Genomic DNA, 21789 nt, shown 5'->3' with positions numbered 1-21789 from the left:
AGCATTAGAGAGTTGGTCATTCTGATAACTAATTGGAAAAAATAATGACCGGCTTGAGAGCGCCAATAAAAGAAATAAACTTCTCCAGCGGAGGGACTAGAAGAAGAACAAGGACCTCCCTGCTAATAGACTTGGCCCATAGCAAACACGCTACAATGGCACTGGCTGAAACCCGCGGTGTGTTGGTGTTTGATGCTCATTTCTCGGCACGGCTCTCAAGCCTGACCAAGCCACGTGCAGATTTAGTGACACCACCTCGTAAAGCCCATTTGAATTCGCCTGTGAAGTGATCTGATTGGCTAACTTGAGCAGCTGATAAAATAACAATTGCGTGAGATATTGACATAATTTTTTCAAATTACTTATTAGTGTGACCAACACTCTAATGATCATTTACTCGGTTCACGTTGTTTCCGACCACCCTGTATATGTAATTGATTTGAAATCCTTGCCGAAAAACAATGTAAGAAGTTCTTTACGTTAGGAGGGAAAAAAATAGAACCAGGTAACTGCTGTGCTAAACTGGTGTTAGTAGGGAAAGGATTTAATATTATAGTACCAGGTAAAAGAGAGAGAACTGGAACAGGTGGAGAACCTAAGATGAAAGTAAAAGAAAATCGTGGTATAATTGACCTGATTTAATTATTTCTCAGTTGTGAGCTTGTTGAATTCTGCAGAGTGGAAGCTGGTGCCTAGCCTGATATTTCCTTTCACAATCTTTAAAGAACCACTGTTATTTTTTCCCTTAAAACAATCACCATTACAAAATAAGTAATTAAGAATGAAAAAAAAAAAAGAGAAAGGAAATGTTGCACATATTCTGATTGTGAACGATGAGAAGGAATGAGGAGAAAATTATGCAGGAGATAAAATAGTTAACTTGCTCAGATGAACTTGCTCATTGAAGATAATCATACTCATGGTGAATGATTAGGATTACAGTTAGACTGTATTTATGATACAAAGGTAAGAGATCCTGTGATATTCTTGCACACTGTACACTGGATGGCATGTCAGTCTTGGTGAATTCAATGTAATTTTTCCTTGCTAATTTTTCTATGATGAAAGAATGATATGTTATATTTTACTATGTAATTAAATTTGTTGTCATTTTTCTCTTTCCTTATAGATCTTCCTTGTGATGTCTGGTATTTTAACAATGGTGCTTCTTGTGAATTACTGGCTTCTTCTGCCCATGCTGGTCATTGGCACATTCTTCTACCTCATATCAGTGGTTTTCTTAACAACGGCAAGAAATGTAAAGCGACTTGAAGGAATCAGTAAGTTCCGACTGATCTTTGAATAGGCTAAGTCATATATATTACCTTTGTTCATGTGTGCTTTCAGATGTAAGGTTGTATGATATTGTTAGTTTTTCATAATGGTTTGCATATTGAATTTACTCCTAATAAATAGTAAATATCCACTTGATGGCTACACCAGTCAAACATATGTTAGACATAAGCAGGCCCGGAAACTAATGGCACCCTATGTCAGAACCTCGGATACTGCAGCATTGCTATGTATAAAGTAGGATTCGCCCTGTCTGTCGATATGTTTCTTCCAGATATTGTTAGGGGATGGTCTTGTAGCTCCACTTCCACTTACAGCAATGATCGCCACTTCTAGGCATGAATGTGACAGTTGTAGTGCTGTAGTCAAAAGCAGAATTAATTGAAAAATATGTGCTATGCATCTGTCTTTGCTCAGCACTCGGAACTCCATTGCAGCGGCACTTGCTTACAGCGTGCAGTCAAATGGTAGCCTATGCAGTGGGCACCTTGAAGAAAATTACCCGATAAAACAGATAATGTTGAACCATGCAGGAGACTTATTGCTATGTAATGTACCCGCAGGAGAACTTCTGATGTAGCTGTATGACATAAACCCCCATGGCACAACAGCTCTGACAAACCTTGGCCTATTAAGCAACTGCTGCTCAGCCAGAGGACCTGCAGATTGCAAGGTGCTGTGTGGTCAGCTTGACGATTCCTCTTGGCCATTATTCTTTGCTTTCTAGGTCGGAGCCATTATCTTGCCGTCAAATAGCTCCTCGGTTGCAGTTGTGTTGGTTGAGTGGACCTCAAACCAGCCCTCATATCCAGGTAAAAATTTCTGGCTTGGCCAGGAATCAAACCCAAGTACTCTGTATCCCCAAAAGGGCATGTAGACAAAATGTCTGCCCTGTCCTCTAATCTGGGGATGAGATGAAGCTGTTTAGATACTTCATATTTGTTCCTTCTTAACCCACCAATTCCATTCTCTGTAGCCACATTTCACCCATTGGGATGCCAATTTTCTAGCCCTTTGTATGCCTCATATTAGTATTTAATGTGTGCAAGTCTCAGCTTTTTGTAGGTTCTTGTGCAGACTTCAATTTGTAAAATGAAATAATCATAAATCTTATGACATTTGTCACAATCATACGGGCTAAATAAGGGCCTTTTATGGGACACAGACTTCCCTGAGTAATATTGTAACTATATCACTAGTCCTAGAAAAATCATTCTTGTGTTTAGCTGCCTTTCCACCCTTATTTGCACTGTTCATTTCTCAGTTTTATTTACTCAAACTCAAACTCACATCATCACATTCATCACTTGCAGAATTTTCTGATTCACTGTTTCTGTTATTGGATCTGTCACTGTTGCTAACAACAGACTTTTATGCAGCATGATTACTGCTGCTGGCCTTGGGATGGTTGGAGTCAGGTGTTCTGGGGATTCACACTCAATGTCAAGTAGATTATAAACTAATTAAGATAATTAAACACAGTTTTCTTGGGAGAAAGAACATTTTTTTCTCTTTTGAACAGTGTATGTCATGTCATGCCATCTCTTGGTGAAACACCTGAAATGTGTGCTCAAATATGATCTAGCTGACATGGCTGAGAGCGATGTGTATATGTTTTGTCCCGTGCTCTATCACATGGCGGGAAGCTGTGAGTGTATACCAATGAGTTAATCACATGTGAACACCAGTGTTATAGAAAAATAATCTGAAGTCTTCACATACTATCATTCTCCTTAATCTGAAGTAAGAGGCTTTCTGTAATGGGTGCCATCTTCTTCAGTGAGGCAAACTTGGGCCATCTGTGAACACAAACGGTGAGCAAAATATGCTTTCACCGCATAATAGTATGTGCTTTGGTTGTGGCTGTTGCATGTGATGTGCAGCTGTGCTGCATGTCACTGGCTTACATGTATCACATTGATCATAAAAGTCTCTCCTGATATTGTAATTTCTGTGGTGAGGAGCGTAGTTCACCTTGTAACGTGTAGAACTTGACTGCATAGTTTTTCCCTTCTTTATATGAAGTATTTTAACAGTGTCGGTTTATCTTTGATTGTCAGTGTACAAAATGAAATCCTTCCTTCCTTCCTTCCTTCCTTCCTTCCTTCCTTCCTTCCTTCCTTCCTTCCTTCCTTCCTTCCTTCATATTTGAGCATCATTCACCTCTATATTACTTCTTATTCTGTATATAAAGAAATATCTGTTAAGCAGAAAAACCTCCATTTTTCACTACATCATTATAGAAGAATATATCCTCGAGATTAACTTGTACAGTTTCTCTCTCTCTTTATATTCTTACCAATCCCTAGGTAGGTATTATCGGCACACTTTATCTTGGGCATTTACACCCTAGTGCTGAATCAGTCAACCTCGGCAATCTTCGAGATTCGTACTGGCAACCTTTGAAACACAAACTATGAATCGCTTAAGCATCGTTGTGCGACATCTGGGATACACTTTACGTACTAGTACTGTTGTTGTTTACACAGCAAAGCCAAACTATAGAATTCATGCTAGGAACAAGATTCGCATCGAGAAATGTTATATAATGTGCATGTGACATAGTTGTTAGCTTAAGATAATAACGGTTTAGAAACTTCATATCGATCGATCATATTCTTGATTCAATTCAGATTTCATTTTCATTCAGTTGGCAGCACTATCGGAACGGGGACAGCTCCCTCCTTACTCCTCACCCCCGTACACAAATACACCAAGATAAAGTGTGCTGATAATAATGATTTTGATTTACTCTAAGGGCAATATTATTTAGGCATAAAGAAAGATTGACTTAGATTTCACATATCCTGAGAAGTAAAATTCCAGTCTTTTGCAGTAAGGTATAAAGTATTAGATGGCTTGACCTATATAATTCTTTGCCTTAGCAAATTAGTTTTAGCAAAAACAAGGTTACTTTCAAAACTTAACAAATAATTGGAACAGTTTCTGTGATGAATATTTTCTACTTGAAAATTACAATTAGTATGGCATATTCATGCAATGGAAATTCTTTCTTTCACAGCTCGCAGTCCAGTATTTTCACATTTGTCTGATTCTCTGAATGGTTTAACAACTATAAGATCATCTGGAACTCAGGAAATTGTACGCAAAGAGTTCGACAGTCATCAGGTGAGCTGTTACTGCATTATGATAGTTAATACTTTAGTGATATGTGTTAGTGATTGAAACTGAAACAATAAATTAGGCAAGATGCAAAGACGTCACCCTGATGGGGTCAAGGGTGCGAACTGTCATGCACATGTGAACTTGTTTCAGGTTTACAGTCAATGCCCTTCCTGATCCCTTCCTGTAGTGAAGGAATGTATTCACTATTATACATCCGGCTCTATGGCTAAATGGTTAGCGTGCTGGCCTTTGGTCACAGGGGTCCCGGGTTCGATTCCTGGCAGGGTCAAGAATTTTAAGCATACCTGGTTAATTTCGCTGGCACAGGGGCTGTGTGTATGTGTTGTCTCCATCATCATTTAATCCTTATCACGATGCGTAGGTCGCCTACGGGCGTCAAATCAAAAGACCTGCACATGGCGAGCCGAACTTGTGTGTCCAGGCACTAAAAGTCATACGCCATTTCATTTCACTATTTTACATTTCTGTGGTGTTTAGTGGTGTGATGTGTTGTGTGTGTGTATTAATAGGAATTTACAGTAAAACCTGAATAATTCAAAGTGATTGGGACAAAAAGAGTTGTACTTTCAATTCCATAACTTCGAATTAAACAAATTTCTGCATAACAAAATAAAATTGAAAATATTTAAGTTAGTGTTGTATTAGCAACTCGAACCCGGATACCTCCGATCCTCAAGATGAATAGAGCAGAAATTGTAAGAAAGAGAATAATTCCCATTTTCTCAGTCTAGAATACAACAAGAAGCAGCAAAAATTGAGTATACGGTACAGAGACTTACATAATAATAAAGATGTCCAGGGTTCATGATTGTTAAAATTTATGTACCTAAATAGAATGGCCCACTCTTCCTGAATGTTTAGAATACTCCTATCCAATTATTTCATTTACTTAAAAAAAAAAAAAAAAAGAAAGAAACGATAAACTGAAGCAACGAAACTACCGTCGGTCTCCTGCTGTCAGCACAAAGGATGTGTGATTGTAGCGAATTCTTCTAGACAATCGGAAACAATTCACAGGCAGTGTCTACAGTCAATGAAAAGAATACAGTAATAAAATATGGAAGCAGCAAGAACTTTGAAATTAACGAGATATGCACGGTTGACAGGCCAGAAATTGAGTTAAGTGCACCACCAAATGGTTTCCGGTCTGTGGTACTTTACAACCGATATTTACGAAGAAAAATAAGCCCTGTAGTTATCTATGGTACGAAGTAAAGTACTTTCATAACTATTGTAGGTTGATTATAATCCAGGATGCAATCAAATTTACATCCTTATACAATGCACACACGATATGCTATTTGACTTCATTTGAAACCATTGATACCTTGATGTTCAAAAGACACAAAAACAAATGAAAACACAAAAAAACTATCTATGACAGGGTGGCCAATAACGTTATTTTTAACATAGTAGCCAACATAGAAATTAAGTTCGAACAATAATGCATTTCAGCGTCTTCCTCTTTAGGCAAACACTGTAAACAATGTCACTTTTCTGAAATACGAGTCAGTAGTGCTCTGCTTAAGTGCATTTCTGTAAGTTGTCAAAATAAAATCTTCTACTACATCCATTCCATTCACATCATTTTCTGGGGCATTACTGGTAGAGATGACTCTGTCCAGAATCGATAAGGCTGTCATTGCGTCTTTAGCCGGCGGGCGCATGAGAAGAGATATTTTCGTGTCTGCTTGCGATTCCACTTCCCTTAGCTTACATGGGTCAGTTGCCTCACAAGAGATGTCTGTTACTGGTACTTGATTGTCAGTGTTCACAAAGTCTTTAAAAGTTTCGTCCAATTCCAAATGCTGTTGTAAATCAGTCCAGTCCCCATTATTGGAATTGACCACGGCTGTTTCTTTTGTATCATTTGCAATGAACCAATACTTCCGGAAGCAGTTCTTTATAACAAATGGTGTTACAGTGTCCCAAGCCACAGCTACAGTCTGTATAGCATTCGTGACATTCCACTTCCTGATATCAGAGTAGGGCACATTTCTTGGTACCTCTCCTACTAAAAAATTAATGAGTCGCTTCCAACATGCACATTCCATGCAACAAATAATCCCTTGATCCAATGGTTGCATGTGGCAGGTAGTGTTTGCCGTCAAGTACAGGAGATGGATATAAGTTCCAGTCCATCACGGTTGTGGGCAGGGTATCGATCCAGAGTAAGAAGAATATTGCAGTCTTCACATGTCATCTTTCTTTCCAAACAGAGCAACCATTCATGGAACAAATTTCCTGCCATCCAAGCATTTTTAGAACATCTGTAATCACACGCAAAATTCTTCACACCCTTAAATCAGTGGGGCTTTGCAAAATTGCCTATAACAAGAGGGCGTAATTTCTCACTGCCATCTCCATTACAGCACAGCATCACTGTCACTCTGTCCTTAAAAGCTTTACTGCCGTGACAAGCCTGTCCTTTCACAGTGAGAGTTCTCTTTGGTTGGGAATATACAAGAGAGCTGTCTTGTCCATATTGAACATGTCTTTGGATGCATATGTCACTAAAATCGGTGCCACTCGTTCCTGCCAATCGTTAATATTGCTGTGTCAACTCATGCACTTTCGCCACTCGCTCACTGCCTGCCGGTTTTTTAAAATCATTGCAGCAAGCCTTTCGAATACTGGAAGTCTAGTCTGCACGTCAATGCCAGCTCGTTGGCCTTTCTTTTATCAATGGACCATCTACCGGAATATTACTTATGAAGGCGGATCAAATATAAACAAAAATTTGAATGTACCGCTGCTGTTAGTAATAATTCTGAGGCAGGGCTTTATCAGGATGTTGGTGGGGGTGTCTGGTGAAGGGGTTTGTGCACGCGAATGACGGTGGAGAGCTGGGCTTCTTCAGTACGCCATTAGTGAGCAAGAGGTGCGCATGTCTGTTTCGCAACGTATCATTATCAAATTTCTCGCAAAAGAGGGCACCAAACCTTCCGAAATTTTGAGACAGCTCCGCACACAGTTTGGGAAAGAAACACTTTCACAGACTCGGCTGTATGAATGGGCTAAAAAAATTGTGGCAGGAAGAGAAGCTATGGGAAATGAACCTCATGAAAGGAGACCGTGCACGAGCACCTCTGCAGACAACATTGTTGCCATTCATGACATTATTGGTGAAGATCGGCAAATAAAAATTTCACAAATTGTTTTAGCCATAGGAAGAAGTCACGGAAGTGTTCAAACCATAATCCAAGATGAACTCCATTTCAGAAAATTGTCTGCCAGGTGGGTTCCTTGTCTCCTCTACCAGGAACAAGAAACTTTAAACCAGGAAGTTTGTCAGACTCCTGTGTCGCTACGAGGAGGAAGGAGAGGATTTCTTGCATCATATTGTGACTTGTGATAAAACTTGGGTGCATCATTACACCCCAGAGTCAAAGCAAGCAAGCAAGCAAGCATGGAGTGGCGGCATAGAGACAAAGCAGATTCGGTCAAGGCTAAAACACGCCCATCTGCTGGAAAGGTGCTCGCAACAGTTTTCTGGGACTCCGCGGGTATTTTGCTGGTGGATTTTCTTCACGAAGAAAGGACAATTAATGCATCCTTTTACTGTCGCCTTTTGGATGAAGCAAAAGCTGCGTATCGCAATAAGTGACACCGGCAACTGATCCGAAATATAATTCTTCTCCATGACAATGCAAGGCCACATACTGCCGCTTTAACGCAGGAAAAACTAGAGGCAATTCACTGGACACCTCTGGAACACCCTCCGTACAGTCGAGATTTTTTGCCCTGCGACTACCATTTGTTCAGATCGCTCAAACAAGACCTAGGAGGACAGTGGTTCAATGATGATGATGATGATGATGATGATGCAAGTGTAGAAGGGTTTGTACTCAACTGGTTCCTCACACGTCCATCTGCTTTCTATCAGGACGGCATCAAAAACTTACCAGTCCAATAAAGAATTTTTTTGGTTGATGCAATAAATTTTTAAAAAATTTCCCGTTTATATTTGATCTGCCCTCGTAAATGTGCTTGATGAAACCACTCTATAACTCTTCTTCTACCTCCGTGTGCCTTATTTCACTTTTAGATTTTTTTCTTCTTGTCCACTTCCTTGATGATCCACAATTTCTCTGCTATCGTCTTTGCAGTATACATCTTCTTTTCGGCCATTGTAACAATGTAGACCCTACGATACTTGAAAAAAAAAAAAAAAACCTCTGCAACCATATCATAAGTCTACCCACAAAAGTAATAAGGCTCGTTGACAATGCGATTAAAAAAGAAGTAACAAAGAAGCAGCAATATAAACTTTAATTCCTGAAAATCTGAAGTAGGGCCAACCTACTCTCCTGGCCGTACGCGAAAATGAGGGATACGAGACAGTTGCTCATTGTCGTTAATCATCTTCTACACTTACTTTATTTGTTAACTGCTCTGCCGCAACCAGATTACAGTACTGATTTCAAATGATATAGTTTAGGGGCCTGATGAGAACTTCATATTACATATTAACTGTATTTCAAATTAACTGACTGAAATAACACATGAAGTCCTACATTTGAATTCGGGGAATGGCATTTACTTTGAAATACTTTGAATTAAAGAGTTTTCACTGTATTGGGAATCAAACCTAGGGCCTTCTGAATCAAAAGCCACTACATTGACATTTCTGCCACGGAGCTGGATATTCGCTCTCCTTCAGTGTTTTCACGTTTTTCCTTGCTACTTTTCTGTTGTTTCCTCCAATAATAGGAACAGCCATTGTATTTATTGTTAGTGTTTGCTCTTACCTTTCTTACTTACTATTTTAGAATTATAACATTGGTAAGAGAGATTATAATGTACTTGTGTGCAAGAATTTTCATGTAAATTTTCTCTTTCTAGGATTTGCACACCTCAGCTTGGTTCCAGTTTATTGCTACAGGGACTGCTTTTGGCTTCTGGCTTGATTGTCTGAGTGCCATCTTTGTTACTTTGGTCACTTTCAGTTTCCTTGTCCTAGGAGGAGGTAAGTTTAGAGCGTTTAAAATTTTCTTTACCAAATATTAATGCATGTTAAATAAAATAAGATGCATCTCCTGATAAGGATCTCTATGAAAAGTAGACATTTCATATTTTTCACATTTTTACCAGAGAATTGGAGTGAAAATATTTTATAATATGTAAGTTAAAACATCTTAAATATCTATATCCAGGAATTACGACTTCCAGGAAAGGTAATGGTAGCAAAATGAAATGATCCACTGCAGCTGTTGTTTGAATCCCAGCCAATGCTTGTACATTGACCCTAAGTATTGGCAATAGTAGCTGCCATGAGTACATCAAACTTACTATGATAGATATCCATTACACCTCAAAATTAACTAAACATAAGCTGACTTGATGGATCAGTGTAATGTAACTTAAAAGTTTTTCAGTCTGTCGAACACACAAGTTCAGTATAAATATTACACTATAACATACCTTTAAAAACCACACTGTTGAACAAGGAATAAAAATACACGCCTGACAAAATCAATCAATCAATCAATCAATCAATCAATCAATCAATCAATCGTTATCACCCAGGTGTCAGACTCCCCATCAGTTGTTTACCTTTTCATGGTTTCCTGAGGCAAATCCTGGGGCTGTACCTTAATTGAGACTATGGCCACTTCTTTCCCACTCCTAGTCCTTTCCTAACCCATTGTCGCCATAAGACCTGTCTGTGTCAGTGCAATGTAAAGGAAATTGGGGTGCAGGGGTGAAATAAAAAAAGAAAGGTGTTGTTTACCTAGTATTTTCTTAAATTATTTAACAACTTAGCAACACTGCCTAACAAAATCCATTTGACCGCGAAGTGACCTGATTGGCGAAGTTCAGCAGCTGATAAAAAGATGACGGCGCGAGATATTGATTAATTTATTTCAAATTATTTATCAGTATGACCACCCTTCTAATGCTCATATACCCGGTTCACGTTGTTCCCGACCACCCTGTAAGTTTTTTCAGTATCATACAAGACCTGTTATTAATTACAAATGACATTAGTATAGAACAAACCACCTTACCTGTCTTTATTTTAGTCTAATTTAACTTGTTCGCCTCTGGTATCTGAATATAAATTTGTGTTGTTTCAGAAACGTTCGGAGCCAATGTAGGTCTAGCCATCTCACAGTCTCTTATCCTAACTGTTATGTTACAACATGGCATTCTACAAATTACAGAGGTTGTAAGTCAGATGACATCTGTTGAAAGAGTCTTGGAATACACTAAAATTGATAAAGAAGCAGACCTTGAATCAAAACCAGGTCAGTAACCCAAATTTTATGTATTCTTAGATGATACTTCAGGATAATATCCATATTGTTACCTACAGATTTCTTCTGTTTAAACCATGACTAACCTTTTATTAAATATACTGACTTGACTTGCATCTAACCCATTTGTTTTGCATGAATTATTACATCTGCTTCCATTTATGATATCCTGATGCTGAAGTGTTCAGGATTGTCATTTTCTGAAATTTTTATCTTCTCTGTGTGAAAATGTGCATTAAATTGTTGATCATTTTCAAGAGAGGTTTCCTCTTCTTACAGAAATGAAGCCAATCGATACTTGGCCGTCAAAGGGCGCTATTCAGTTCGACCATATGTTTCTCTCCTATACTGAAAATGATCCTCCTGTACTGAAAGACTTGAACTTCAAGATTGAACCCAACCATAAGGTCAGTTCTAGCATTATTCTAAGCACATTATATTTTATGTCAGATAAGCATTTATTTATTTTTTATTTATTTATTTACATATTTTACACCCACATTGGAGCACTTAAATCAAACCATATACAGTACATATGTCTTCAAATAATAGACTGAAAATTTAGCTTTCAAAGTCTTTCTCCTCTCCCAAAAATCTCTTCATTATTTCCGACCTAGTTGCCCTTTCATCATCAGATATGACACATTATTTTTGTTGCAAAGTTTTTAGTTTAATCTTACACGTTTGTTCTTCAGAATCCTTTTTTCGTCTCTATTTGCAATTTGTTGCATTGTAATATTCAACTCTTCTAAATCATCTTGAGCTTGTTTCAACCAATTACTTTTTGTTTTACTTTCCCAAAAGTAGTTAAATAGTTATTTCAGTAGCCTGGTTTCATCTAATCTTGATGTATGATAGAAAAAGGCAATTCTCCCTTTTCTCATTGTGTCCATTATTGACTCGCTTCCATGGTATACCACTGCATTAGCTAACAATCTCCATTGTCCATCTACCTGGTGCTTGTTATTAATGATTGTTCTGATAATCCTTCTGTCAACCTTCTCCAGGTTATCCGTTATTGATTTGGTGTTCAATTTAAATAGTGTTTCACTAGCATAAGTCTCTTCAGACTTAATGACGGAATATTAATTGAAATTTGGCATTCTCCGAAAGAGATTTCTTCTTGAATGTTGGCCAGGTAATTTGTTATGCTTGTTTTAATTTAAACGTTCTGCCTCCTATCGAAGCTCTTTCATTGGAGTTCCATGTTATAATTTCAACAAGATATTTAAACTTACTTACAATCTTAATTTGTTTGGTGTTGTTTATTAAAATAGCTGTTGCTTCAACTTTGAAATTTGGCATTATTTTTGTTTTTTCAAATGAAATTTGTAATCCAATTTTTGTTGCTATTTTTTCAAATTCTTCTATTTGAAATTTAGCTTTTTCTATATTATTTGCTGCAAATGCTAAGCAATTAAGTTTAATATTTTTGCCAATCTTGATGTTCGGTTGACATGTCTCATTCCATTCTTACATGACTTTCTCCAATTCACAATTAAACAGTAATGGTGAGAGTCCATTCCCCTGTTGAAGTCCAGTTTTAATTTCAAATGGTTCAGAGAATTCATTTCTGAATTTAACTTAGGATTTAAGGGCGATTCCGATGAGGCTAATAAGTTTGTGATGTAAACAGTGGCGGCTCGTGCTGAATAATGTTGGTGGTTCTGCTCTGTGACGCCCAGTCCATTGCAGTAAGTGTAATAGACAAATCTAATTCGTATTGCATACGGGAAATGTCAGCTGAGCTCGTGTGAATCCGTCCTCCAACTCCGCGGAAACGCTTTACTCCATGTCCTTTCAGAGTGAAGTTCTCTGAAATGTACCGAAAAAATACAGGTAGACGTTCATCTCAATTTGTAAGACCCCGATTTTGAGGGACATCGACAATATAAATAACTGACTTGTACAAAAAACAACAATTAAAAAGTTACAAAAATTAAAGCCCCTCTTCCGCTTATTGAAAAAATGTTGATCTATAGACACATTCATATTTACAAAGGTTCCGAGTCCTTCATACATCTTTGGGAGCCGGCTTTCTCAATGGAGGGGGAACATCATCTGATGGTACTAACGTTTCTGTTTTCATTTTTATGACTACCTAACTCGGAAGAATTCACTACCATTACGGAGAAACATTGTCATGATTACCGTATTTCACGGCATAATCGTCGCACTTTTTATACCAAACTTTTCGAAAAAAATTGTAGGGTGCGACCATTATACGATGAATATTTAATACCAGTATTTGTATTACTCAAAAAATGTATTTATAACTAAATTGTATTTGATACAAATTTAAGATGCACGTAATACTCGCGTTTATACATCAAAATAATTAAAATAGTCTAAAACAAAATTCATAATTTTTCGCAACAATTCGGCGAACGTTTTTCCGACCTGAAAATAAAAATGAACGTATTAAGTTAATGTATCATTAATTTGAGTATTAAAGTTAAAATATTACACTTGTAAAAAATTATCGCTTTGTTGTGAAATGCGGACTTACCGGTACGCAATTTATTCCAAATCTTCGGTGTCGCTATCGCAGGTTTCGCTATCTGATGCGCCGTCCTCGCCTCTGTTAATACCAGTATCAGATTCTTCGTCTCACTGCCACACTGCGTCATCTTCGGAACCGTCTAGTGCATTCGAAATCCCAGTCCTTTTGAAGCTCTTGGAGACTAGTTCAGGTGGTATAAGATCCCAACTCTTCTTCACCCACGAGCATAACAAGTCCAAGGGTGGACGCCTGATATTTCTGGCGGGCGTCAATTGCTGATCGCCGCTCATCATCCACTCGTAAAATCGACGTAAGTGGTCTTTAAAGGGTTTATTAACACATACGTCTAGTGGCTGCAAAGCAGATGTTAGGCCACCAGGAATGACTGTCTGTCGTGTCTTATTTGTAGTGAGAATTTGCTTCACTTCGTTCACGAGGTGACCTCGGAAACTATCTAAAACAAGCAGAGCTGGTTGTTTTAGTAGTGCACCAGGTCTTCTATTCCACACAGTTTTAACCCAGTCCAGCATGAGTTCTACGTCCATCCAACCCTTTGGTTGCACTCGTACATGAATTCCACGGGGAAACTGTATATTCTTAGGCATCGCTTTCCTCTAGAAAATGATGTAAGGCGGCAACTTTCTCCCGTCAGCTGTAATGGCTAGCATTGCCGTGCATCGCAACTTCTCACTGCCGCTGGTTTTCATTAATACACTCCGTGATCCTTTTAGCGCAATAGTGCTGTTGCGAGGCATATCAAAAAAGATTGGAGTCCGATCGGCATTACCGATTTGAGAAAGCAAGTACGAAGTTTCCTTGCGCAAACGTATGACAAATCGGTGAAAATTTACAATCTGGTCCGTGTAATCAGCAGGCAACTTTTGGCTTAGTGTTGTTCTCCTTCGCACTGACAGATTGTGTCGTCGCATGAACCCCTTAATCCACCCACGAGTCGCCTTAAACTGAGTTACCGGTATGTTGTGTTTGCGCATTACCTCCTGTCCCTTAATTTGTAACATTTCATATGATACACTGCAGCCATTGTTACGTATTTCACTGACGTACCTAAACACTTCTTCGTCAATTATAGGAAACTTCCCTGTTTTAGGACCTCTAAACGCGCGTCTAGAAGGGTTTGTGCTTTTTAGCTTGTTTTTTTACTTTCCGCCAGTCACGCACCAACTTTTCACTCACAGAAAATTTTCTTTCTGCAGCTCTGTTCCCGTGCTGTTCAGCGAAGGCAATTACGCTTAGCTTGAAGCCCGCAGAATAGTTTCTATATTTACCCATAATCGCTTATAAATGCTTCACACGTTAATGTTTTGCGATATAAATGACTTTCCGTAATTGTTCACTATTAAAACAAATTATTTCTGCAAACACCCAAAACACAAATTAAAAACTTAAATTCTCACGCACACATGTCTACAGTAATCACGTAAATCTGAAACAAATAAATGCATCGGTGATCTGTCCATTCCAGAGCAGCCAATACTGTTAGGCAGCAAGGAAGCATGCAACAATTTATCAGTTTAGCTCGTTGTTTGCGACACACTACTGCGTTTGCGCAAAGCTCGCAAACCGGAGCTCTAGCTAGCGCGGTGTAGATCTACTGTATAGTTGACTGTATTCCGAGACGTCAGTAACAAACATTCTTTTTTTTCAATTTCTTTAAAACATACGGTAATTAGGTTAATATTTCTTCCCAGTTATTGATGATTTTACATTACATTACTGACGAGTTTATAAAATAAAACTTTAAAAGCATTGGATAATAATTATTAATTAATAGAGAAATGTACACTCAAGTTTGAGCATTAAATAAATTTCACATTTTAGTCTTTGCTATAATCTGTAATTGTCCTGGTTCTTTTCGTGCATGTTATGATGTGATATCTACTACACTTCTGTCCACACAAAATGCACTTACCATCTTCGTCTGGCTCATGGAACTTTTTGGATAATAATTATCTTGACTGCTAGGATAAAAGTTTTCATCCCATGCCCGGACACTTATGACGTAGTAGTAAGAGTCTAGCGATGACAACTGAGACATCGTAAATAATTCGGCTGAATAATTCCGTGGAAATCTGCGTTATCGTCTTGGATTTCACTTCGTGCGCAATAACACAGGAGCCGGCCCCATGGTGTAGGGGTAGCGTGCTTGCCTCTTACACGGAGGCCTCGGGTTCAATTCACGGCCGGGTCAGGGAATTTTACCTGTATCTGAGGGCTGGTTCGAGGTCCATTCAACCTACCTAGCCGGTATTTCCTGGTGACGTTGCCGATAAGCGATAACTTACAGCCTTACGTATTTCAAATGGGAACTCATAATATGTAGGTGGTGAATAAATAGTACACTGTCTCGCGACCACGTTGTCAAACTGCCGATAGCCTACCGGTAAGCCATGCGTCGTACATATACCGGTATTATTTATTTATACGTTGTGCAACATGTCGCAAACGTGACTGTGTTGCCAAATTGCCCATAAACCATACACGTATTTAAATTGCGCATTCATGTGCAACTTACGTTGCAGTTCCATTTACCTTTTAACCAGATTAGTGAACAAAATTTGGACGTGCGACGATTATGTAATTAAAGGTTTAAAGTCCGATTTTTGTATTGAAAATAAAAGATGCGACGATTACGTGGTGGCGACGATTATGCCGTGAAATACGGTACTTGTAGGCCTAAGAACTTACTCATTCGCTTCGTATGAGAGGGAATGTTTTCAGTCGTTGGATAGAATTATGCTGAAGTCCTGGTCATTTACACAAAAGATAAATATACATACCTCCAATCTTAAGGTATGTTGTTTTAAGACTTAACATGAACAGTAAATTGATTTTGTGTTACTTAATCACAACCATCCTCTTTTATAGTGCATATATCCTGTATTTAAGCTATTTGGGCTTTCTTTCTACTGAACAGAAGCATCACAACTATACTGTAGTATCTGAGAATGTTGACATGTAAGAATTTTAAACCATATCAATATCCATACAGTTTTAAAAAATCTCTATTTACACTGATGAGTACAGTGGAGGGAGCTTTTCCCAAACAGCTGAGATTTCAACATGCTCGTCGCTGCAGCGATTCTCTCATGGACAGTGGCGCTGTCTAGTGTATTATTTACTAACTCTATGGTCACGGGAGTAGGTCAGACGTACTGCAAGGCGTGCAGTTCATACAGAGCCTTATGGGCGACTCTTAGCCACCTATCGGAAAAAAGCTGTAGTTAAGTGTGCTCTTCCAGTTGGCCATGGCTCTCCTAATGTTCTGTCGTTCACAGATCTAAACAGGGTTGCCAGATCACCAGCAGCTGTATGGGTATCGATCTTTGGCTCGATATAGACACTCAATATGAAGGATGGCATCGCTAATCACTATATATTACTGTATATCTTTCATTGTGGTGGTTCTGCAGCTCTGCAGATCGTATTATGGAGCTGCGCCTGGATGTAAACCAAATTCTTAAAGATATTCAATAATGACTCACCATGGATACTCTCTCTCTGACACCTACTTCTTCCTAGTCTCTGTGTTTCTTCCTCTACGACATAGGTTGGGTTTTCCATTTTTCTTGCAGGATCCACATCATGTGGGCCAGACTCTCCAGGTTCACAAATCAACAAGACTCTTGTAATAGAGATGTAGCTGATTGTGCAGTGGAGTGATTATTATGTGGGATACCAAAGGGAATTCTTAGCTCAAGGAAGATTTTTGAGACATCAGAGAATTTAGTCTCAAGATCTGCTTATGATCTGATAGATCATAAATCTCCCGCATACCGTATTTGGGGGTAGAATAGGCCTGCAGTATCCCTGCCTGTCATAAGTGGCAACTAAAAGGGAAGACAGTGTTAACAGGGCATGGGAGGTTATCTCATAATGGAGTTGTACTCATGAAAACCCACATAATTATGTTTGATGACAACACTGCGACAAGGCATATCAGCACCGCCTTGTGGATAGAGATTTGGTCCCCAAAGGCTAAGGGAAGGAAAGAAAAACTCAATTAGAAAGTTGGGGCAGCCTCTGTACCCCATCTGAGGGGCAGCTGAGAACAATACCAAGGGAAAGCACCCATAGCCAGCCATGGCGGCTGTTCGAATATTGGGCAGCTTAATGGACATTGTCAGTATCCAGGTCAGGGTCAGCTGTTCAAAGATGTTCCAGATCTCGCCAGTCTGGTTCAAACCTTGGTGGCGGCTTTTGACTTCACCTCCATGTGACTTTACCAAGATGGGAAAACACATCATCATCAAGATCATCATTATTATCATCACTTTGATACAGTCTGATTCATTCTTGGCTCATCAACATATGGCACAACTCAAGACTCACTGTCTATCTGAAGGATATCAAGTGCCAATTACAATAGTTATGTGCCGATTTTCCTCTGGAAACGATACGACTGCACAATTCCCTTCATAATGAATATATCCTATTGACATTGGATCAGCAAAATACCCGTATTGTCAACTTCAATGTCGGTTTGATCTACAGTTATGTGCAGTTTTCTTTCATTTCCACAACTCTGGCTAGGTACGTAAATTATTTTGTGAGCGAGTCTGTTTTTATCTACTAATTTTCAGTTTGTAGAGATGTAAGTTGTTTTCTACATGTCTCTGGGTCTAGAGCCAACTAAATGCTCACAAAGGGCATTCCTTTACATGTAGGATGACCAAAGCCAAATAGATAAAAAAGAGGACAATGCTGGAAAAAAGAGGACACAAAAATCTTCCATCCATTTCCATATTATACAGTAAATTCTAACAAAATTTAAACAATGAAACTAATTTGCATGCCTTGGTGCCTTTAGAAGTTTTGGCTTATCTAATATTTGTTTTTATAATATGATACACATTTAGAATCCTTAAACTGAAAATGAAAACCTACAACCTGTTTTCCAGTCATTGACCGGGTCAGGGATGGAATGAATGAAGCAGATATAGGCTATTAGTACGATGGGGTTGCCACTCCCAAAGTGATTTATTAAAGAATGATAGATGCTATGAAATGAGAATGGAGAGTGTTGCTGGAATGAAAGATGACAGGGAAAACCAGAGTACCCGAAGAAAAACCTGTCCCGCCTCCGCTTTGTCCAGCACAAATCTCACATGGAGTGACCGGGATTTGAACCACGGTATCCAGCGGTGAGAGGTCGACGTGCTGCCGTCTGAGCCACGGAGGATCAATCCTTAAACTATTAAGAGGATTTTGACAGATTCTACTTTGAAACAATTTCTGTTATCAGTCCATTGTGCCAAGATCAATGAAAAGATTCTTTCTACAATTGCATTGTGCCGTAGTATAGGAAAAACGTATTCTGCAAGTTTCAATAACTCTGAACTACAATCAGCTGACTTATGTGAAATGAAATACAGTACTTTGCCCAATTCTGACTACAAGGTAACTTATTCAATTCAGAGTCATTACTACATTCATTCGGAAATTGTTTGAAATTGCAGAACTGATCAAAAGATTTCACATCATCAATTTGAAAGGACTTAGCTTGCAAATGAGAATACATTCTTCAACATCATAATATTAGTTTCAGCGCCATCCATTTAAAACAGGCTTCATTCAAATCCAGATGATCTCCGTGCGCTCATCTCACATTAACATAGCAATGTTCTGACGGGGTAACTCTCATTACAGAACATTTTGTATTGAAAAGGTGGAACCAATAGAATATAATTAATTTTTAATGTAGGGTTCATAATGTAATTTTTTTTCATAGAAGCCCATGTTGCTATACCTAAAATTGTACAAATAACTAACTGCAAATAGAAAGATGTACAGTCAGTTGCATGTAATGTTTGCTCTATTAATTGATATGGATCACTTTATTTCTCCTAATCCAGAACTACTCGGTAAATTGGTAGGTACATGCGTGAACCCTCAAATTACACACAACCCCTCATAATCACGCTATGTGAAACAAATGTCGGATATTCCATGTTGTGATAGGATAAATCAATACTGGTACCTCCTAATACTTTCAATACTGCACAAAGAAAACCCTTCATAATATCACAGATATGTTCATGTATTTAAGAAATTGCGTTACGAGAAACTTCTATCACGCTCTCTCACAAGACTCTTACAGACACTTGAAGTGCGCCTGCGCTGTGAGTCGAGTGTATTGTTTCTACATTGGTTGTTCCCCCTCCTGTCCCTTCCCCTTCCCCTTCCCCTTCCCTTCTCAAACGTAGTCTTGGTGGCTGGTTGTATCCAGCGTTAGATTCTCACTAATTATTTGTCGCTCTCTTGAGCAACTACTGGGAGGTTCCTTTCGAGCCCAAGGCTTCTGGGCTGCGAACATTGGAGCGTAAGTCGTGAGTGAATGTTGTATGTGTGTATTGAGTGAGAGGTTAATGCTTGTGGCCACGAATGGGTGTGTAAGTGGATTTGAGTTGTACTTCTGTGTGTGCTGTGCTGTTTGGATGGGCCGGATTCGTAGTCCAGGGGCCTATGGCCAGTTGAAGGCCGTTTCTTAATCTTTAATGTTAACATTTAATATTACTTTCTAGTACTACTTGTTTCCATTATATTTTCTGGAGATAATAGATCTTCTGTTCTCTCTTGTATGTAAGAGGCCAATAGAAGTTCATTGGTTTACTTTTGAAAGAGTGCTTCAGTTATAATGTTGTACATATGTTGTTGTCCGTGAATAAAAGACGGATGGATTTACAGATGGAAAGCTCCCTAACCTCGGTCCACCTAGCTTCCTCTCTGGGCATGTTCCTATTTTCCTAGGCCCTATTGCTAGCACCTTCTCAATAATCATGCTATGTGAAACAAATGTTGATTATTCAATGTTGTGATAGGATAAATCAATACCAGTACCTCCTAATACTTTCAATACTGCACATAGAATGTTGACTTTCTAAAGTAACCAAAGGGGGCAATGTGTCAAACTACTGTGGCAAAACATTAATCCCTATCTATTAAATAAGCATTTTGTAAGCAATCACTAACTACAAATTTACTTGCAAATCCCTCCAAAAGAACAAAGTGTGATTTTTAGGTATAGTATCTAAAATTTTATGATAATGTAGTAAAGATGCTACTGAACAGGATCACTTCATTAGTTACTTTAAAATCCACAGGTCGGTATTGTTGGGCGAACTGGAGCTGGAAAATCATCCCTCATATCAGCATTGTTCCGTTTGGCGAGAATTGAAGGCAGAATCATCATCGATGGAGTGGACACTGGTGAAATTGGACTGCACGACTTACGAAAGAAGATATCCATTATTCCCCAAGAGCCTGTTTTGTTCTCTGCTTCACTTCGAAACAACCTAGATCCATTCAATGAATTTGATGACAGCATGTTGTGGAGTGCATTAGAAGAGGTATGTGGAGTGTATAATTTTGTTAAAATTGTTTCAGATTTTTAATGAATTTTAGAATATGTCTAATCTTATTTATTGTTTTAGCTGCATTTTTGTCCCAGTTCAACAAGCCAAATATGTAACTCTAGTTCAAAATGTTTGTTAGTTTATTGTTTCTTGGAAACAAAGCAAACATTTCTACTAAACATATCATCTTGTTTCCCTTCTCTGAAGTAGTCATAAAATGAGATTAACCCAGGAAAGATAACTTGGGGCCAGACCTCCACGATGAAATCTCAAAATACAGGATCTGTGTTGGCTATACTGCCAATATTTTGTCTACCTTCATTCATTCATTGATGATGATGATGATGATGATGATGATGATGATGATGATGATGATGATTATTGTTGTTACTGTTACTTAAAAGAATCTGTATTCCCGTAAATCTCTCCATGTATACACACTAGCATATTCTCCTCACACATTTCTTACATTACTACGAATTTAAGGTACAGAATTGTACAGTTTTAAAATCGATTTGGGTAGGTTTTCTGTCTTAACTTCACTGTTAAACTCGTAGAAGAAGAATCTCTCCAAATTCTCTATTTAACTTATAAAAGAAAATTTTCACCACTTTAAGAATTCTTGTAAAAGTACAGTAATAGGAAACATCATATTCAGCTGATTTAGAGTCTAGAATTGGAAGTACAGCTCCTCACAAATAAACTATTCTTGCAGAATCAATTGCAACATTCGTTCAGAAATTGAGTTTGAGCCCCAATGCCAATTGCATATTCACCAGTAAACCTTAACTGGTTTAAAAAGTTATTCTGCAGTTTCCTTGTCACAGAAGTAGTTTTCCTTTGCATAAGCATCTTGTGAAAGTATAAAAAATCTCAGTGTGTTCTTTCTTAATTTCTAGGTTGAATTAAAATCAGCAGTGGATAGTCTGGACTTCATGGTGACTGAAGGTGGAAACAACTTCAGTGTGGGTCAAAGACAGCTTGTATGTTTAGCGAGAGCTATTCTCAGAAATAACAAGATTCTTGTTCTGGATGAAGCTACTGCCAACGTAGATCCTGAGTAAGTAATTTTGTTTAGCACTAAGCATTTGTTTAATGAGGAGCATTTGATCACTGTTAGGTTCTTCAGTCTGCTGAAACTAATTTTGAATAAATAATTCAGTTAGGTGGAAATGTAGTAAGCAGTCTGGCCTATGCTGATGACTTGGTCTTA

The 21789-nt window shown here is 38.4% G+C and overlaps 1 protein-coding gene across 2 annotated transcripts in view; it reads left to right on the top strand.

Annotated features, from left to right (window-relative positions):
* LOC136866449 (ATP-binding cassette sub-family C member 4) overlaps positions 1–21789 on the top strand; it is a 431945-nt gene that overhangs the window by 389307 nt on the left and 20849 nt on the right. For both annotated transcript variants that reach the window (XM_067143403.2, XM_067143404.2), the window contains 7 exons: positions 1130–1280; positions 4316–4422; positions 9286–9409; positions 10521–10691; positions 10980–11107; positions 20325–20570; positions 21476–21636. In XM_067143403.2, coding sequence (XP_066999504.1) covers positions 1130–1280; positions 4316–4422; positions 9286–9409; positions 10521–10691; positions 10980–11107; positions 20325–20570; positions 21476–21636 — 1088 coding nt within the window. The remainder of the gene's footprint in view (positions 1–1129; positions 1281–4315; positions 4423–9285; positions 9410–10520; positions 10692–10979; positions 11108–20324; positions 20571–21475; positions 21637–21789) is intronic.

This window comes from Anabrus simplex, chromosome 3 (assembly GCF_040414725.1).
Source record: "Anabrus simplex isolate iqAnaSimp1 chromosome 3, ASM4041472v1, whole genome shotgun sequence".
Classification (NCBI taxonomy): domain Eukaryota; kingdom Metazoa; phylum Arthropoda; class Insecta; order Orthoptera; family Tettigoniidae; genus Anabrus; species Anabrus simplex.
Note: the sequence above shows the minus strand (reverse complement) of the source record. Positions and strands in the feature narration are given on the sequence as shown.